At 45.9% G+C, this 17,822-nt stretch overlaps 1 protein-coding gene across 3 annotated transcripts in view; it reads left to right on the plus strand.

Annotated features, from left to right (window-relative positions):
• WDR70 (WD repeat domain 70) overlaps positions 1 to 17,822 on the plus strand; it is a 372,583-nt gene that overhangs the window by 255,735 nt on the left and 99,026 nt on the right. For all 3 annotated transcript variants that reach the window (XM_073681819.1, XM_073681803.1, XM_073681812.1), the window contains exon 11: positions 12,084 to 12,183. In XM_073681819.1, the coding sequence (XP_073537920.1) occupies positions 12,084 to 12,183 (100 nt within the window). The remainder of the gene's footprint in view (positions 1 to 12,083; positions 12,184 to 17,822) is intronic.

Below are 17,822 nucleotides of genomic sequence, written 5' to 3' on the forward strand. Positions count from 1 at the left end.
AGAATACCTTAGATCCTACAACCTGGCTGAACAAATCAGGAATCAGGGGAAGAGGGTATGGATCACGTATGGTAATTCGAATTTAATTCCCGGAAATCTAAACAGGGACGTAGGACGCTATCTTTTTTCGTCACAAAGAAGAACCCTGCCACCACAGGGGTGTCAATGAGAGTCTGATATGTCCTTTTTCCAGACTTTCCGCAATGAAATCCTTCATGGCTTGTCTCTCAGGGCCAGAAAGATTATACAGTCTGGATTTGGGTAGTTTAGCTCCGGGGTTCAGGTTAATAGGACAGTCATATGCACGATGAGGAGGCGAATCCTGACACCCCCTCTCAGAAAAAACATCCTCAAAACCAGACAGAAAAGCCGGTAATATTTCCGTAGCGACAGTAACAGAAGCAAGGGAAAAATCTAAACCATTCTCATGGCAGTAATCTCTCCGTTTAATAATCTCCCCGGTTTGCCAATCCACCAACGGATTATGTTTAACAAGCCAAGGAATAAAACAATAGGTGTGGGAAGATTGTCCAGGACACCGCAAGGGATTATTTCACAATGAACTGACCCAACCCTCAGTTGGCGCTGAGTCGATGGCGAAGATGGAAATAAATTTAGCTAAAGTACAGCAAGCAAGACCATGAGTTTTCACAAACTCAACATCAACCATGCTGACTCTGGCTCCACTGTCAACAAACACAGAATTTTTCTCGGTTTTCCTCTCTAGCACCACCTCTGCTCTCAGGACAAAGCGGGAACTGCAGTTTGGCAACAAATGCACCCCTTGTTTATCCAACTCCAGACTACCAAGAGTTAATCGAGTCTCCTTTTGTTTAGGAATTGAAGGACAGGTCCCAACAAAATGTCCCTTTTTCCCACAAAAAAAACCACGCCTTTTTTCTTGCGAATCTCTGGGAAGTTGTATGATGCAGAGACACCCCCTAACAGCATGGGTTCCTCCACCTTGGCCAGTACTGGTTCACCCCCTGACCGCTCCCCCCGCAGAGGTACACAACCCAGACAAGAAGGCCCCGGAAAAGGTGGTCTCACTCGTCTATCCCGAAGGTGTCTATCAAGACGTATGGCCAACGACATGGCAGCCTCCAAGGACTGAGGGGTTTCATATACTGCCAAGGCATCTTTCAACCTTTCAGTAAGACCCTCACAAAATTGACTTCGAAGAGCAAAGTCATTCCATTTGGAATCCGTTGCCCATCTATGGAATTCAGAACTGTACGTCTCCACTGACCGATCCCCCTGCTGAAGGCGACTTAGCCTGGACTCAGCCAAGGCGACTCGATCAGGGTCTTCATAGATGAGGGCCAGAGCCCCGAAAAAACCATCCACCGACTGGAGACAAACCGAGTCCTGCGGTAAAGAAAACGCCCACGAAGGATGAAGTTTAAAATACAGTTTGCAGGCCTCCTTGAAAACAATAAAACTTTTCCCTACCTCCTGAAAACCTGTCTGAGAAGGCAATCTTGGGTTCAGGCTGGACAGGCCTACCTGCAGAGACCCCCATATTGGAGACCTGTAGCCGCTGATGCTGCTGCTGAACCTCACAGCGGAGGTCATTCACCTCCAGAGACAGACAGCGAAACTGCTCTGCAACTGAACCCATACCAAGGAGAAAGGGGGGGAAAAAAAGGTCCACGCCTAAAAACACAGAGAAAAAAAAGAAAACCGTGTCAGTTTTGTTTTATTTTTTCTCCTTTTCAAAATGTGCTTGGCCGGCGATAATGTCACGCAAGGTGTGGGAAAGACTAAGTGCAACACAAAGGGAATAGGGAAAGGGAGCCCAGACTCTAGGGAAAGGGGGCAGTAGAGACCTCCTAGGTTGATCTAGTGTCACCCTGTCTCCACTAACTTCCCTATTTGCTTCTTCACCAATCGCCGCATGCGTACCTCGCCCTGTCTTTCCCTGGCGTTTGGCTCAGGCTGGGGAATGGAGGGGATGAGCACTAGTCGATCCCCACTGAACACTAAAGCCAACAATGGGGGACAAACGAGGGAAAATTTCTTAGCTTTAGTTGAATCCATATAAATGCGCACACGTCCTCTAGCACCAGAGAAGATGTACTGCTCTTGCTCAAGCCTTCACAAGGGGTAATGAATATCGCCAGCACCTCCCTCTGGCACACAGCAGGTATTTATTTATACACCCAGGCCAGGGTGTTAATTAGCCAGAGGAAGGTATCCGCTGGGTCATAGAGATACAGCTTCTATGAAGTTGTCTGTAATGCCAAACGAAGAGATTTCCTGCAACCAACTGCAGGGTGACTATCTGTCACGTCTAACACACCCGTGACAACAGGTGTGCATTCCAGAAGAAAACAGAGACAAAATAACAGTGATAAAAAACAAAGCTTATAAAAACAATACAATAATATACCAATAGAATTAATAGTGTAACATAATTTCTCTTCTCAGATTGAGACCCGAGGGGACTCTGATATTTAATGGAAATATCCAATATGCTTCTCTATTATGAAGCAATTTCTCCCTATCGCCACCACGAAGTTGTTTTGGAATGTGTTTGATTCCATAGACAAAAAATCCATTTAATTGTCTATTATGGTTGGAAATAAAATTTCTAGAAATATTAGATATATTGCTTGTTGAAGGATGTTCTATATCATATATTGTGGGGGTCGTGATGACATTCCACTCGTCCTCCAGTCACTCCAAATTCAAACTATGAGCATGGGTCAACCATTCAAAGAATGAGTCAGACAACAAGCTGGTTCAAGCTCAGAGCATGCTCAGAAGACTACTACAGTCAACGTCCTCAGCATTGTTCTGCGTTTATTTTTACATACACAAATCTAAATACACTACATAATGGGAGGGAAAAGGGGTTGTCCGGGGCGGGGTAAACCATGAAAGTCCAGTGTCTGGCCACTCCTGATTGGTCCACATCTCCTTATCTCAGTCTCTGGGCAGATATTGCAGCCGTCAGCTTATAATCTTGTTTCGTTTCTCTGAAATAAGTCCTGGCAACACTGGAAATGTCTTAGTTTAAGTTTCGATTTGAGTATTACGTAGCAAGGAAAGCTTATTGTTATATGACACAAAATGGTGGTTAGTACATTAGCAAAAAAGCGTATAAAAGTTACAAGAATATAAAAGTTACAAATATATATATTCTCTTTTTCCCCGACATTCCCCCCTAAACACTAAGCTTTCCTTTGCTTCGGGGCCTTTGAGACTGTCCATGTGTGGGGAGAGGGGAGGTGGATTTCTTCACCCAATCATCTTAGAAGCTGCCCCCTTATGGGACGCCCCCAGACAATCGAGCCCTATCCTGGATGACACATGGAGTTCTCCCAACTGATCCTAAACTGAATCTTTCAATTGGACTTTGTTATGGGGGGGCTGGTCAGACTTGTTCAAAGGAGTGTATTTCTCTATATAAGGGGACTATGCAGCACAGGACCACCAGGCCCAATACTAGTAGACCTCCCATTACTAGACAAACTTGTTGGAGGAATCCCTTGAGCCCTCCCAACCAACCTGAGAAGAAGGAGGTATCTACCCCTGTGTGGTAGCTGTCCACCCTGGGACAGACAGTAAGCATATGGAAAGGATATAGAAGAAGGTAGTCATCTTTTATAGACTCGTTCTGTCTCTCTTGCAGTGGGAGGCGTGAATCCAGGTGCTCTTGCCCTCAAGCTTCAGAGCCGTCGGGGTGGTGAGAAGCACAGTGTACGGTCCCTCGAACCGCGGCTGGAGGCAGTCTTTCCGGACAAACTTCTTCACATACACTAGATCGCCTGGGATGAAATCATGTACTGCATCACCTGTAGATTCTGGGAGAGAAGCAGATACTGGAGAGCGGGTGTTAGTCAATTCTCTAGACAAGGCAATCACAAATTTTACCACTCTATCATGTGTTTCAGACAACTCTTGGGGCCTAATCTCTCCTATCTTGGGTGGGGTCCTAAACAAAATTTTATAGGGAGTCAGCCCATGTTTGGCTTGAGGAGTGTGTGCGATATGATACAATACTATGGGGAGTAGGTCGGGCCAGGGGAGGGGATGATCTTGGGTCATTTTCAAGAGCTGGGTCTTGAGTGTGGAATTCATTCTCTCCACTTTGCCTGAACTGGCAGGATGGTATGGAGTGTGGAGGCCCAAATCTGTTCCCAACATGTTCCAGAGTTCTTCGTAGATATTTGTTGTGAAAGCTGGTCCTTGATCCGATTCTATGATTTGGGGAACTCCAAATCTGCAGGCAATTTCGGTGATCAGTTTCTTGGCTGTGACTTTAGCAGTCATGTTGACAACCGGGTAGGCCTCGGGCCAGGCTGAGAACATATCCACGGCTACCAAAACCTACTCCTATTTTCTTGCTTTAGACATTTGGATATGGTCGACTTGTATTCTCTGCCAAGGGTAGTCTGGTTTAGCCAGGTGTTGGAGAGGGACCCGTGCCGTACACGTTGGGTTGCAGGTAGCGCAGACAGAGCAGGATTTTGAGTACGCAGTCACAGTGGAAGAGATTCCGGGTGCAAAGTACAGTTTCTTGATACATGCCAAGGCTTGATTCTTTCCTCTGTGTGTAGGCCCGTGAGCCCATGCTGCCACAGCGGAGTACATGCGTCTAGGCAAGCAAGGCTTCCCATCCACTTGGTAAAGAGTCGAGTTGACCTTTGAATCTTTGCGACCTGCCAGCACGGCTCCTGCCGCTTTCCATTGCTTGACTTCTTCAGTGGGGGTCTCCCTTTGTTCCTCACACAATTTTTCTTCAGGCATCCTGACCCCCCTGGATTCCATTCGTGTCTCCGCTGGACTTGTATGGTCTTCCGCCGGCTGTTCTTTGGCTCTTGCTCTAGTGAGCGTCACAGCTACGGTTTGCAGAGTCTCTCCCATCTCTTCTTCCTTTTCCTGCCACTTTGATGACACATTCTCCACTGCTGCAGTCTTGGCTGCTTGGTCAGCTAGGTGGTTGCCCCTGGCTTCCCTGGATTCTAGTCTTCCATGAGCCTTGACCTTGATAACAGCAACCTGAGTGGATAGTTCCAGGGCCTTCATTAGGGCCTTAATCCATGAGACATGTTTCACTGGTGTACCTGCAGCTGTGATGAATCCTCTAGACTTCCACAAGAGTCCAGAATCATTGCAAATTCCATGTCCATACCTGGAATCGGTATATACATATTCGCCTTTGTTCCTGCTGCCAGGTGGCAGGCCTCTGTGAGAGCCACAAGTTCAGCTTCTTGTGCAGACATGTATGGTGGTAGAGCTTCAGCCTTGAGGACTGTTAGGTCTGTTGTGACAGCATATCCCGTGTGGAACCTCCCTTGAGGGTCTGCGAAACGGGATCCATCAGTCCATAGGTGCAAGGCAGGGTCTGCGAGCGGATGTGCCACCATATTCTCTGGAGCAGAAGTCTCTTCCTGCAAAATTTTTATACAATCATGAGGTTCCACCAATGGACCTTCACCCTCTTCACCTTCCCCCCTAGAAGGTGGAGGCAAAGTGGCAGGATTGATAGTCAGACATCTGGTCAGCTGACTTGTCAAGGAGGATGTGAGCAGCGTGGAACGCCTTAAGGCATGGGGGGGGCAGTTCGGGCGACAGGGTCCAGGCGGGCTGAGTAGTAGCCCAAAGGCCGATACTTATGATCATAGCGTTATGCTAGAACTCCAGAGGCATGACCTTCCGATTCCGAGACAAAAAGGTGAAATGGCTGAGTATAGTCTGGTAAGCCCAAGGCCGGGGCAGAGACAACAGCCTGTTTAAGGCGGTCAAAACATAGTCTGTGTTGATGAGAAACACGTGGATTTTCAGCATGAAATCAAACTGAGCCTTCATCCCTGAGACAGTCGTACAGAGGTTGCATGAGCTTTGAGGCATCAGGGATCCATTGCCTGCAGTAAGTGATGAGGCCAAGGAAAGTCTGCATAGCGGAATAGGTGGTTGGGAAGGTGATATCCATGATGGCTTGCTTTCTTTCTTCAGTCAGATGTCTAGCACCTTGTGAAATACAATGTCCGAGGAAAATGACCTTGGGCAGACACCATTGGACTTTGCCTTTTGAGACTTTACAGTTAGCTGAGTGAAGAAACCAGAGAAGGGATGCTGACATCTCTGGCAAATTTTCTTCAGTGCCGCATAGTAAAAGATCATCCACATACTGTAGAAGGGTGACCTGAGGGTTCTCTTGAACCCATGGCTCCAGAATAGACTTCATAGAATGAGTGAATTGGTTAGGAGAGTTCTGGGCTCTTTGAAAGGTGAAAACAAAAAGAAACCACGAATCTTCATGTAAGGGTATACTGAAGAAGGCGTTGGCCAGATCTAACACCGTAAACAAAGTGGCCGTTGGAGGCAGCTGAGACAAGAGGGTGTTTGGGTTGGGTACCACTGGAGTTTCTAAAATGGTAGCTGCATTGACGGCTCTGAGATCCTGAACCAACCGGTATTTTGGAGGCTCTCCTGGAGCGGTTTTCCTTTTTACAGGAAAGAGGGGTGTATTGCATGGAGATACACATCTGACAAGGACTCCTGATTCCAGGAGGGAAACGATTTGGGTACCCAAGTGTTGTTCTTGTGCAGCCTTGAGGGGGTATTGTGGCAACCGTGGATACCTGTGTCCAGGCTTGAGGTGTACTCGGACCGGGGGAACCTGCAGGAGGCCGACGTCCTCTGGCCCACTGGACCACAGAGAGTTAGGTTGTATGGTCATCATCATGAGAGGGAAGGCTTTAAGAACACAGCGGTCTTCAGTCCCTTGTTCGGAATGAGGGTCCCGCAAAAGAAGCTCCATACCATGGTTTCCGAAGGTAATTATTGCCTTCATCCGCTCTAAGAGATTGGTTCCCAACAGATTGACAGGACAAGTTTCAGAGACCAAGAATCTTGTGAGTACTCCGGTGAACGGTCCTGCAGACACAGGGACTGTGAGTGGAGAGGAAATATGTTGGCCTTCCACCCCAACACAGGTGAGGGTATCCGGTGATAGGGATACAGAAGGAGGGAGCTGTGCAGAGGAAATGACAGATGTGGCCGCCCCAGTGTCCACCAGGAACTCCAGTGGTTGATGGTTCACCTGTAAAGTGACAGTCTCTGAGGATGTGGTCAAGGCTACCACACTCCCAACATAACATTCATCCTTGAGAATCACGAGGTTGTCTTCTGTTTCTAGATGATCCCTTGTCATCTCTTCTGTCTTGTCTTCTATATGTGGGAGGAGTATCATCACCTGTGCCTTTAACCATTACCCACTTGATTCTATGTTGGTTGCCAGGGAGGGGGTGGGTAGCTTTCTTGAGCTTGATATACCATGGCAGGAGCGGTTTTCTTCTTTGGCTTAGTATCCTTTTCCATTTTTAGCATTGATTTTTGGAAAGCTTTAACGATATCCACCGCGTCGTTGAAAGAAGAAGAACGAATCTCGGGCCGTACTCTCAGGACTTCATCTCTGAGAGCGTCTTGTAGGCCATCTATTAGGGCCTGAACCAACAGGGCGGCCTGCGTCTTGACGTGAGGACTGTATCCAAGATCCTCAAAATGCATGCTGAGTCTTGCAGCATATCTTTCCACAGATTCATCAGGGTCTTTTTGAACATCTTGTACAGACCCAGCTTGATCTGACAAGCGATCCTGAGCCCAGACTTTTAACTGTTTCATGTATTCTAGGCCGGATTCATACGTACTAAGGGGTCCTGCTTTTGTGGAATCCATAGCCTTTTGAAAGCTCTCCGTTTTCGGCTAAGTGAGCCTGGCATTCTGCAGCCAGAGTAGAACCAGCAGCAAGGGCAATTTTACGAACCAATCCTCCAGCATGGCTCATACAGGTGTTTGCAGGGTTGACTATGGCCCCCACCCGATGTGTAAGGATGTCACCATAGCCTATTGACAGAGTGACAGGGCGTCCTGATGGGTCTACTAGGTTCCGGGAGCGGCAGGGGTCCCAGACTTCTGAGGGGCTGGGGGGGTGGTGCTCTTTCAGCAGTTGCTTGGAGCAAGGGCCGGAGTATGGGCAATGAATGTGGGGCGGAGGATGCCATAGGAAACGTATGGGGTAAAGGGGGGGGGGGGCTGGAGTATCTTGAGCCCATCCCTCATCTGGCTCCGTATCGTCTTGAGTAACAGTATGTTGGCGGAGGGAGAGCAGTCTGGCCTGAAATTCTGGGGGGGTTGAGGAGGATATCCCCAGGGTTGTGGGTGACTCCCATAGGAAACAGGGGAAGCGTCTCAGCATCGTGGACTGGAGCAGAGGGTATCACATTAGTTTCAGATGGGTGCTCTGGGACTACGGGCTTTTCCACCTGTGCTGGTGGCTGGTAATATGCACCGGACGGATCTAGTAGTGGATATAGGCTGGATTGGGGCTTTCCGGGCCTCCCACAACAAGTAAGAGGTGTAGCAAGATGGCCGTGGGAGGGAGGAGTTAAAATGGAAGTGGGATTATTCTTGGAGGCAGGAAAAGGTGTAGTAAGATGGCCGTTGGAGGGAGGAGGTGGGAGTGGGGGTGGGATTGTTCTTGGGGGCAGGAAAAGGTGTAGTAACAGGCATCAACGGGGTTACGGCCAATTTGAGGGCACATAACAAATCACAATCTGCAGCTTTCATGTATCCGAACAAAGGCTCGGCATTCTCTGTTCCCCCCTGCACCATCTGCTCTAAGATGTGCCTGAGCCTGATGCAAAAGTCGTCACCCAACTTTCCCAACTTCTGTGTAACACATTCTTTCCAAACTGAAGACTAAAGCCTGCCTGTACTGGATAAGCTTATCATGTTATACAAATTCCTAACATTCTTCTTGCCTTCTTGCCTTCCCGTAACTCCACTAATTGGCTTAACTCCTACAGCAGCATTCCGCAACTTACGAGATCTTTCAAATTTGAATATACACAACATTTTCTTATAGAATGCAATGATCTGTCGCGACTCAGATCACTGGTGCAGCCGACAGGTCGCCACTCGTCAGTGTAGAGTACACCTCTCAATACACTGATAAGACAGAGAGTAACCTCTCAATCTGTCCCTTCCCTAACCTTGAATGGCGACTTTACAGTACGACTCACCACGGCACCCTGACAGCAGAACCCCTCCTTATGAGGTTTCTCTGTATAAGACGAAGAGCACCTCTCAATTCGTCTTCTTTCCTACTACGGCACCACCCGTCAGTGTAGAGTACACCTCTCAATACACTGACAAGACAGAGAGTAACCTCTCAATCTGTCTCCTTTCCTAACACGGCACCACCCGTCAGTGTAGAGTACCTCTCAATACACTGTTTCCTAACCTTGACTTTACAGCAGTCTCTGTATTAGACGAAGAATACTCCTCAATTCGTCACAGATTCTGACAGCACAACACCTTACACTACAATTCAGGAATGCTTTGAAACTTCGACTATCAGTTACGGGAGGCAGCTATCTAAGAAAAGTACAGTGACCGGGGGAGGAGGAGGTGGTGTGCACACGAGCACGCGCAGGCATGCGACGTCACTCGGTTTAACACTTGCTGGTTCAGGACGTGGTGCGGGACGCCCAAGGTCTCACCACTCGACCGGTCACCCACCCAGATCCAACCTGACAATCCCACAGAAACCGCTGCGGCTGACACACAGGCAAGTGAGACATATAAAATACATCTCAACTTACCGTGTTCGATGGAGGTTGATCAGGCCTCAAATTCAGCCACCGCGGTCACCACCAGGGAAGTCAGCAATATGGGTCCGGGAGGGCGGCGTACCGCTAGCCACGCCCCACGTTGAGCGCCATTTGTGGGGGTCGTGATGACATTCCACTCGTCCTCCAGTCACTCCAAATTCAAACTATGAGCATGGGTCAACCATTCAAAGAATGAGTCAGACAACAAGCTGGTTCAAGCTCAGAGCATGCTCAGAAGACTACTACAGTCAACGTCCTCAGCATTGTTCTGCGTTTATTTTTACATACACAAATCTAAATACACTACATAATGGAAGGGAAAAGGGGTTGTCCGGGGCGGGGTAAACCATGAAAGTCCAGTGTCTGGCCACTCCTGATTGGTCCACATCTCCTTATCTCAGTCTCTGGGCAGATATTGCAGCCGTCAGCTTATAATCTTGTTTCGTTTCTCTGAAATAAGTCCTGGCAACACTGGAAATGTCTTAGTTTAAGTTTCGATTTGAGTATTACGTAGCAAGGAAAGCTTATTGTTATATGACACAAAATGGTGGTTAGTACATTAGCAAAAAAGCGTATAAAAGTTACAAGAATATAAAAGTTACAAATATATATATTCTCTTTTTCCCCGACAATATGTGTTATCTTATGCGTGTTCTGGTTCTGGATCCTACATATTTCAGATTGCATAAAGTGCATTCTATGATATAAATAATATGATCCGTACTACAATTGAGAAAGCTTTTAGTATTCTAAATACGATCATTGTTGCTATTAGAATAGGTAGGTATTGTTTTTTTAGTGTGTGAACATGTTTTACATGCAGTAAAACTGCATTTATGGAAACCATTTATTAGAAACCAGTTTTTTTGTGCTGCAGTGACAGGGGACTTGTAAAGGATGGGAGATCATTGATTTCCTATAGTTGGAGCTTTGCGAGAGACTATTCTTATTACTTTCTATAAATTGGAGTCCATTGTATCAGATGTAACAGACAGTCGCTCTGCAGCAGGCTGCAGAAGGTCACTTTGTTTGGCATCGCAGACGCCTTCTTAATCTGTCTGCTTTTAGGACCCTGTGGCTACCTCCCTTCTGCTTTAATTGACACACCCTGGTCTGGGTGTTTAAAACCTCTCAGTCTGCTTCTGGGACTCGCCAGTGATATTTCTATGTTTCTTGGCTCTGACTGGAGTTCTGGCAGCTTCTCTGGGGCTCTTAGAAGACTGTTGGCATTTCTCCTCTAGTGTCTGCTCAAGCTAAGTTATCTCCTTTTGTTTGTCTCCCTTGTTGTCTTTAGTTTTATAGTGGGGACTGACCAGTGCTCACCCCCTTCCCTATCCAGGGCCTAGCTCTAGGGATATACAGGACTTAGGTTTCCTGTTCAACGATTGGCATGGAACCAATATAGGTACGGTAGGGGAGGCAGGGTGTTAATAGATCTGCCCAGGGATCTCCACTCACCCTTTCCCTAGTGTCTGGGCTTCCTTAACCTCATCCCTTTGTGTTGCACTTACTCTTTCCCACGCTGTTCCTGACAATTATGCTGCCTAATGTGTATAGTGGCCTCCCTACTCTTCCCTGACAGATGATGTCTGGTTAGAGAAGGATCCAGAATGTCGGATTTCCTACTGCCGATCATTTTGTTCTCTGAATACGCCAAGGACAGACGATTTTGGAGGGGCAGTGAGAACACAGGAGTTTGGATGGACGAGGAGGGTAGAGGATCCTGGATGGAGGAGGAGGAGGACAGAGGAGTCTGGAGAAACCAGGAGGACAGAAGGGTCTGGAGGGATGAGGAGGAGTGTGGAGGGACAAGGAGGATAGAGAAGTTTGAAGGAATGTGGAACACCGAAGCGTCTGGAGGGGCGAGGAGGACAAAGCAGTCTGGGTGGATGAAGAGGACACAGGAGTGTGGAGGACAGAGATATCTGGAGTGACAAGGAGGACAAAGGGGTCTGGAGGGAAGTGGAGGACAGTGGAGTGTGGAAGCATGAGGAGGACAGAGGAGTGTGGCAGGACGAAGAGGGGGATCGGACTAGTCTGGAGGGATGAGGAGGAGGAAGGCAGACAGGTCTAGAGGGACGAGGAGGAGGACAGATGAGATTGGAGGGATGAGAAGGGGAGGAGGGTGGACGAGTCAGCATTGAGGAGCAAAAGAAGGGCGATGTAGTCTGGAGCAAGAAGAAGACAGATGTTTGAGGGAGGAGGAGGAGGGCAGAGAAGTCTGGAGGATGAGGAGGACAGGGCCTTCTGCAGGATGACAGGGGCGTCTAGCAGCTACTCTTTATTGAAAGGTATATAAATGAGCACTTATCTATCGTATTTTTATACAGCTCAGTGGCTAACTGTTACATTAAAAAAAAGTCAATTTTTAAGTTTTATTGAAGTCATTTTAAAATGGTTAAGAAATGTATTTAAGTAGTATAAAAGTCACAATTAATGTTTGTGGGTTTTTTTCAGGTCCACACAAAATTCCACTGCCGACAGGCTCACGCGCCAGGCACTGACACTTCGTGTCTTGCATTCTCCTATGGCGGTACAGTAATAGCCACACGAGGAGGTAGGTTATATTCTGCTGCTGCAGTCACTGTACATACATTACATTACTGATCGTGAGTTACATCCTGCATTATACTCCAGAGCTGCACTCACTATTCTGCTGGTGCAGTCACTGTGTACATACATTACATTACTGATCCTGAGTTACATCCTGTATTATACTCCAGAGCTGCACTCACTATTCTGCTGGTGCAGTCACTGTGTACATACATTACATTACTGATCGTGAGTTACATCCTGTATTATACTCCAGAGCTGCACTCACTATTCTGCTGGTGCAGTCACTGTGTACATACATTACATTACTGATCCTGAGTTACATCCTGTATTATACTCCAGAGCTGCACTCACTATTCTGCTGGTGCAGTCACTGTGTACATACATTACATTACTGATCCTGAGTTACATCCTGTATTATACCCCAGAGCTGCACTCACTATTCTGCTGGTGCAGTCACTGTGTACATACATTACATTACTGATCCAGTACTGATCCTGAGTTACATTCTGTATTATACTCCAGAGCTGCACTCACTATTCTGCTGGTGCAGTCACTGTGTACATACATTACATTACTGATCCTGAGTTACATCCTGTATTATACTCCAGAGCTGCACTCACTATTCTGCTGGTGCAGTCACTGTGTACATACATTACATTACTGATCCTGAGTTACATCCTGTATTATACTCCAGAGCTGCACTCACTATTATGCTGGTGCAGTCACTGTGTACATACATTACATTACTGATCCTGAGTTACATCCTGTATTATATCCCAGAGCTGCACTCACTATTCTGCTGGTGGAGTCACTGTGTACATACATTACTGATCGTGAGTTACATCCTGCATTATACTCCAGAGCTGCACTCACTATTCTGCTGGTGCAGTCACTGTGTACATACATTACATTACTGATCGTGAGTTACATCCTGTATTATACTCCAGAGCTGCACTCACTATTCTGCTGGTGCAGTCACTGTGTACATACATTACATTACTGATCGTGAGTTACATCCTGTATTATACTCCAGAGCTGCACTCACTATTCTGCTGGTGCAGTCACTGTGTACATACATTACATTACTGATCCTGAGTTACATCCTGTATTATACTCCAGAGCTGCACTCACTATTCTGCTGGTGCAGTCACTGTGTACATACATTACATTATTGATCCTGTACTGATCCTGAGTTACATCCTGTATTATACTCCAGAGCTGCACTCACTATTCTGCTGCTGAGTCACTGTGTACATACATTACATTACTGATCCTGAGTTACATCCTGTATTATACTCCAGAGCTGCACTCACTATTCTGCTGGTGGAGTCACTGTGTACATACATTACTGATCCTGAGTTACATCCTGTATTATACTCCAGAGCTGCACTCACTATTCTTCTGGTGCAGTCACTGTGTACATACATTACATTACTGATCCTGTACTGATCCTGAGTTACATCCTGTATTATACTCCAGAGCTGCACTCACTATTCTGCTGGTGGAGTCACTGTGTACATACATTACTGATCCTGAGTTACATCCTGTATTATACTCCAGAGCTGCACTCACTATTCTTCTGGTGCAGTCACTGTGTACATACATTACATTACTGATCCTGAGCTATGTTCCCTGGTAAATTCTGAGTCAATGCTGTGGAGGGTGTACTCTGATTAGGATCCACATCTCTTTGCCAAAGCCGTTACAAGGAGAACCTGTCCTGTCCTGGGTACGGTGTAATACTTCATTTCACCTGCGGGAGTGCTGCAGGAAAATAAAGCAGTTACTGCTAGGTTTCCCCATAGATCACAGGTGATCTTTGTGTGGAACTGTTTGATATTAGATTAATGATAAGAAGAGGAAGACCCCTTTGCGAGTGCTGCTGGAGGCAGTGTATACATGGAGGTCCTGTGTGGACCCATGTTCCAGCTTTGCTCTGACCAGTGATATTCTTACACGGCTTGTTCCTTTTCCTCGGGCTCTCCGCCAGGTCTCCAATCACACAACATACATTATATCCCTGATTTTGCGTCGTTTATGACGGTATTATAGAATTATCAGTCCTTGATGAATAGCTTAGTAAAAAGGAAATCCATCTCCCCCCCGCCCGGAGAGGAGAACTTTGCTCCATGTTCCTGGTCTTTGTCTTCTAATGACTGGAAAATAAAGATTTCCAAAGAGCGGAGGAAGAATTATTGGTCGGAAACCTGTGAAATTTGTTACATCCTGGGAAGTTGTTTTTTTTTGTAGTTATGTTTTTTTTTTTTTTTATGGGTTTTGACTGAATTTTTGATGATTCATTTGTACCCTGTCCAAGAACTGAGCGGTGGGGTAGCGTAAATCCAGCGTAGAGTAGTTATCTGGACGGAGACCAAGGAAGCCAGATGTGCAATGAGTTTTACTGTAACACACCTGCTAAGTGTGCAGCCAGAAAATGGGACACGACTCCCGCGCCGCTCCATACACCGCTCACCCCCCCCACATGATGCTAGCCAGGCACCCAGAGCCAGCAAGGGTTAAAGGGACGGCAACAGGCCAAGTCCTAAGCAAACTTTCCATTACAAGTAATGAAATACGCAGACGCGGCTGCACTTGTCCTGTTGTGCAGAGATCTGAAGAGCAAAATTTCCATGACGGACATTATTGATTTGGGGCTAATTTACGGTATTCCTCCAAATATACCTTGACTAGCTGCATGGGGCAGCAAATCAAACTTATTGGGGGCGCAATAGGAGCCGGGGCATCCGGATGGTTAAGGTCTATGACCGGGCTGGGAGCAGTGAAGGTTCTGTGCTTAATTTTTATATCTTCAGGAGCGCACCACTCCCTAGTCTTCCACCTTGCTTCCTGCCAGGTAGGTGCTCCTGAGGATAAAAAATTATTAGAGAACTTTACTTGCTTCCAGACAGCCCATGGTCTTTAAACATCCTGACGGTCCAGCTCCTACTCTGCAGTCACTGTCTAAAACGTCACTGCATAGTAGCCAGCTAGCTGTCTGATCAATGAGCCGGCTGTCAGTCACAGCCATGCTCCTCATACAAAAGGCAGAGACGGTTTATTACCACCTGTGCCTTCTCCATCGCTGTGTGTGCCGTAGTGGAAAGTGCTGACGTGTAGCGTCCCCCTCAATACACAGCGTCCATGTGATAGGGGGAGGGAGCAGGAGCTGCTGGGTCATAGGAGACTTCATTACCCCTGTAACTTGGGTTAATATACTGGCCCCAGTTGCAAGTGAAATAAGATGAAAATAAAAAGATTTTTATATATACACTGCTTACAAATTATTATGCAAATTGTCATAAAGATGTAATATTTTGTTTTTCCCCATAAACTCATGGATGGTTTTTGTCTCGGGGTCTTTGGATCACTGAAATCAGTCTCAAACCCCAGTGATAATTAGTTTTCCAGGTGAGCGCAATTAACCCCTTCATGGCATAGACGTTTTCCGTGTTTTCGTTTTTTTCCTCCCTTTCTTCCAACTTTTTTATTTTTTCGTCAATACAGCCATATGACGGCTTGTTGTTTTTTTGCAGGACGAGTTGTACTTTTGAATTACACTATTCATTTTACTATATAGTGTACTGGAAAACGAGGAAAAAAATTCCAAGTGCATTGAAATTGCAAAAAAAAAAGTAAAATTTCACAATAGGTTTTTTTTTTTTTTTTTTTTTTCTACTTTACTAAACTGTAAAACCGACCGGGCAATAGGATTCTCCAGGTCAGTATGAGTACGCAGTTACCAAACATGTGTAGTTTAATTTTTATTTAAATAGTGAAAAAAAAATTGGATATTTGTGTAAAAAAAATATTTTTTGCTTATTCCGAGAGCTGTAATATGTTCATTTTTCTGGATCTGGGCCCGGATGAGGGCGTTTTTTTTTTTTTTTTGCTCCCTGAGCTGACGTTTTTAGTGGTACCATTTTGAGGTAGATATGATATTTTAATCGCCCGTTATTGCATTTTATTGCAATGTTGCGGCGGCCAAAAAACGTAATTCTGGCGATACAAAATATGTGTATTTTTTTGTATTATGTTTAACGGGGCAAAAGGGGGGTGATTTGAACTTTTTTGTTTTGTTTTTGTTTTGTTTACATATTTTTAAAAACTTTTTAATCACTCTTTACTGTATTTGTTAGTCCCTTTAGGGACTTGAAGCTGTGATCGTCTGATCGCTTGTGCTATACATAGCAGAGCATCAGCACTGCTATGCATAGCGAGAATCAGTGTCCTGTGAACGCTGGCCACGGGCTGCCATTCACAGGAGGATCGTAATGACAGGCATGGGGGTCATCAGCAGACCCCCAGCCGTCATGACAACCCATTATCGCCACGCGATCACATCACGGGCGCACCGATGGAAGCGTGCAATGCGCACCCCCGTACCAGCGCGTGTTAAATGCCGCTGTCCGAGATTGACAGCGGAATTTAACAGGTTAACACCTTTGGTGGAGCACCACTTCACCCGCGGCTGTTAGAGACACATGATGGCTGATTATATCAGCCATCATCAGTCATGAAAGGCAGGGACATGATATATGATGCAAGTTTACATCATATGTCGTGAAAGTGTTAAAGAAAAACTACTTAAGAAGGACGTTCCACATTATTAAGCATCCAAAGATTTCAAGTAATAGGGGAAAGAAAAAGAATCTCTCTGCTGCCGAAAAGCGTCAAATGCTTTGGAAATGGTGTCAAAACATTAGATATTTTACAAAAACTTACAGTGAAGAGATTTGTGGCTGATGCATAGCCCAGACGGGTTAGTGCAGATAAAGGCATAATAAGGAAGGTTTCTGCCAGACAAATTCATAGGATTGAGGTACCAGCTGCTAAAATACAATAACAAAGCAGCAAACAGGTATTTGAAGCTGCTGAAGCCTCTGGAGACCCACGAATCTCAAGGTGTAGGATCCTCCAGAGGCTGCAGTCATCCTGCCGTATATTAGTGACCATAATCTCCACCTGTACAGTAATCCATGGCCACAAGCTACTGCTACTACGTGCTCCTGTCTCTTGACGGCTGGCCTTCCTCACTGGCCTCCTATAGAAACCCACCCGTACACAGATTTATCATTGGGGTCTGCAGTATTGTACAGATTCAGCTTCTACAATGTCGCCTGCACTGGTTATAGAGGAGCGTGGGAATTACTGTGAGATCTGAGTAGCGGTGACGGCGTCAATTCTGTTCTTCCTTCAAATATTCCTTCTATCCTTCCTTTGTACTTTCAATTCTTCGTTTATTTCTTACTTCAGCTATACTTTTATTTCTTTCCTTCTTTGTCTTTCTATCTTTTTTTCTCTTTCTTTCTCCCTCCCTTTTTCTTTTCTTGCTTTCTTTTTTCTTTCTTTCTTTTTCCATTTTTATTTCTTCCCTTCTTTCCTTCTTTCTTTGTTTTTCCTACCTTTCGCCACACACAGCTTCCTTCATTTACTTATTTCTTTCCCTCATTTCCCATTTTCTTTCCTTTCTCCCTCTCTTCAGAATTTTCTTCTTACCCTTATTTATGAATTATTTTCCTTAATCTTTCTCTCCTTCTTTCCTTTCCTCCTTTCTTGCTTTCCTTCCATGCCTTATTGGTTTATTCATTTCTTTCCTTCTTCCCTACCTTCCTTCCATCCTCCCTTCCTTCATCCATCCTC

Source organism: Phyllobates terribilis, unplaced genomic scaffold (genome assembly GCF_046119375.1).
Source record: "Phyllobates terribilis strain yellow unplaced genomic scaffold, ASM4611937v1 Scaffold_1__5_contigs__length_1240528914, whole genome shotgun sequence".
NCBI classification, from domain to species: domain Eukaryota; kingdom Metazoa; phylum Chordata; class Amphibia; order Anura; family Dendrobatidae; genus Phyllobates; species Phyllobates terribilis.